Source organism: Crocodylus porosus, unplaced genomic scaffold, assembly GCF_001723895.1.
Source record: "Crocodylus porosus isolate Cpor-Errol unplaced genomic scaffold, CroPor_comp1, whole genome shotgun sequence".
Lineage (NCBI taxonomy): Eukaryota > Metazoa > Chordata > Crocodylia > Crocodylidae > Crocodylus > Crocodylus porosus.
In genome coordinates this window covers 56,800,575-56,803,075 of record NW_017728947.1, presented here as the reverse complement: position 1 = coordinate 56,803,075, position 2,501 = coordinate 56,800,575, and the positions used below count along the sequence as shown (strand labels likewise).

Here is a 2,501-nt window from a genome sequence, read left to right as displayed (position 1 = left end):
TCTTTCCTTCTGAACCACATAACATGCATGGGTCTAGAGCAGAAGAGCTAAACCTCTGACTCATGAGTCAATCTGGCCCATAAAGCCCTGTCATCCTGGTGCGCCCCACAGTTCTAAAATGTGGCAGTGGGGTAGCAGTGAGAATTAAAGCTGCTACTGCTCCCCCACTGCCAACTTTTCAAGCTCTGTGGGCCAGACAACCTGGCCCTGCGTGCAGAATTGGATCATTGTGTGGAGCTAAGGCAACAGACCCAAACTAGCACATATGGGGCCAGGGCTGGAGCTAGAGCCAGAGCCTGCTCTAGCATGCACAGGGCCAGGGACAGAGCTAGGGTGGCAAGCCCAATCTTGAGCTCATGGGATTGGGGCCACACACTGGATCACGTCTGTGCATCAATCCCAAGTTGGATTGGATCTCACCACTAATCTGGCCCGCAGCCCAGAAAAGTGGGGCACCAGTGCTTTAGAGTTATTAACTGCAGTATACCTGGTCCCACTGAGCAGGCACCTGGCCTAGTTTTAGCAGGAAAACATATTCATGGTCAGTACTAAATAAAGTGGGCTCCCCTCCCTGAAATCTAGCTAGTACACGCTCAGGTAGTATGGGGTTATCTTCTTGTCAAAGAGAGGCTTGTATTCTCTGTATCTTGTCTTTAAGACTCCACTTCCAGTGGATTATAAAGCTCTTCAGCATGCACCCAGGGGGTCCCCCCTGGTGGTATCAAGGAAAATCTTATATTCTTTACACTATCAAAGACATCTGTGTCATTATGGCAGAAAGGCTTATACTAAGCAGCTAGTGGATTAAGACTTGCTGCCAGGATATTAAATGATGTAATACTCTTCTTTTTTTTTCCCTTGGCTTCTTTCACAGCTGGTGAAGTAAGGAGGGTGCCATAGTCACAGCCAAAGTCAATGTCATGACAAAAGGCAAGGTCGCTGCCATGGTGAAAATTTCAAGCAGGACCATGGCCATTGTCAAGGAAAAGGTTCTAGAGAGAGCAGCTGAGAATGAATCCTCTGTGGGTGTCCAAGTAAGTGCTGCTCTCAGCCCAGGATGATGTCAGTAGAAACCATGAGACACAATACAATACAGTAGAGATGAAATGAAACTCTTTTCTGCCTATAAATAAACAGAGTTAGCAGTACCTGTTGGTGAAATGAAAACACCCAGACTTTCTCTGTGGAACACACATTACTGTTGTGAATATAGTTCAGAAATTGTTTAGAACATGACAGTTACTTTTTGGCAAACATTTATTATTGTTATTTTTTTTCTCAAATGGCATTAACATTGTGTAAGAGATACTTATAAGTGCAGTTTCACTGTAGCCTCCAACTAGTTGCTGAGGACTGTTGCAACTGACTTGGTTCACAAAATTCCTATCTTGGTGTTAAAGCCAAGACAGAAACACTTCAATGAAGAAATGTGCTGCAGAATATAGATCAGTCAGTATCACAGTTGCCAACTGTGTTTCCCAGTTGACTTCAACACTTTATCTTCCTAGAGAGATGAAAATTATGTGCCATCCCTACAACTCAGATCTCTGTAGCATCCTATGGCATTCTGTAGTGATACTGCATCACTTTTAGGAAAGCCTTGCCTCATGCTGGAGTACAGGAAAGTGAAGCCTATATGCCCAGGTGCATCAGAGTTACTCCACTTGTTCTAAAATCGAAAATGGGAGGCTGGGGGAAACATTTTGTAAGGAGACCACATGTCCCTCTTTCTGTACCAAGCCCATTTACACTGCAAACAATCTATGCCACAGGCTGCAACTGTCTCTTGCAGATGAAAGGATGCCAATCAAAATTCATTCACCTGCAAAAGGGATGACAAAAGAGCCCAGCCAAGGCCAAGTGGTTGTATGGATGGATCTAGGATTTTGAAACAGAGGGTGCAGATAGTATTGAGTATCATCACAGATAACACAACAGAGATTTTTCTCCAGTTAAGACAGTAGAAGCATTACCAATATATAAGGAACCTAGGGCTATATTATTCAGGTGAATATCAAAGCAAAACCAAATATAACTGTAATTTGCCCACTGACAACAACCTAAGCAACGCCCCCCCATCAAAAGCTGGTGTTTCATTAGTCCCTTAGTCAGGAGATTTAAATGTACATGTCCTTTTCCTCTTCATAAAATACAACTGGCCCATCTTGAGCATCCCAGCGGCACCTTCAGCGCTTCACTAGAAGTTATTTCCTCACCTGAGCCGGTGTTCCCCTGGGCTAAGCTTTAAGCAGCTGAGTAAAGGTTGATAGCTAGAGTTAAGACACAGCCGGCCGGGCGCTGAAGAAGGAGCTGGTAACTGGGGCAGCTTCAGACAGCAAGATTGCAGAACAAGAGGGGCTTGATCAGTGGGACATCAGGACCCTTGGAAAGGAGAGAAGGGCCTTAACACCTGAGGAAGGAAGAGTGTGGAAGGGATGCGCTGGCCTCCCTCCCTCCCTGCTGCCCGCCCAGAAATGCCCGCGCCGCCCGCCGTCCGGCTC

At 45.8% G+C, this 2,501-nt stretch overlaps 1 protein-coding gene across 1 annotated transcript in view; it reads left to right on the top strand.

Moving 5' to 3' along the window:
- Window positions 1–944: 944 nt before the first annotated feature.
- Window positions 945–2,501, top strand: part of DISP2 (dispatched RND transporter family member 2) — a 34,822-nt gene continuing 33,265 nt past the window's right edge. Inside the window, exon 1 of the mRNA XM_019551047.1 lies at window positions 945–1,034. Coding sequence (XP_019406592.1) covers window positions 945–1,034 — 90 coding nt within the window. The remainder of the gene's footprint in view (window positions 1,035–2,501) is intronic.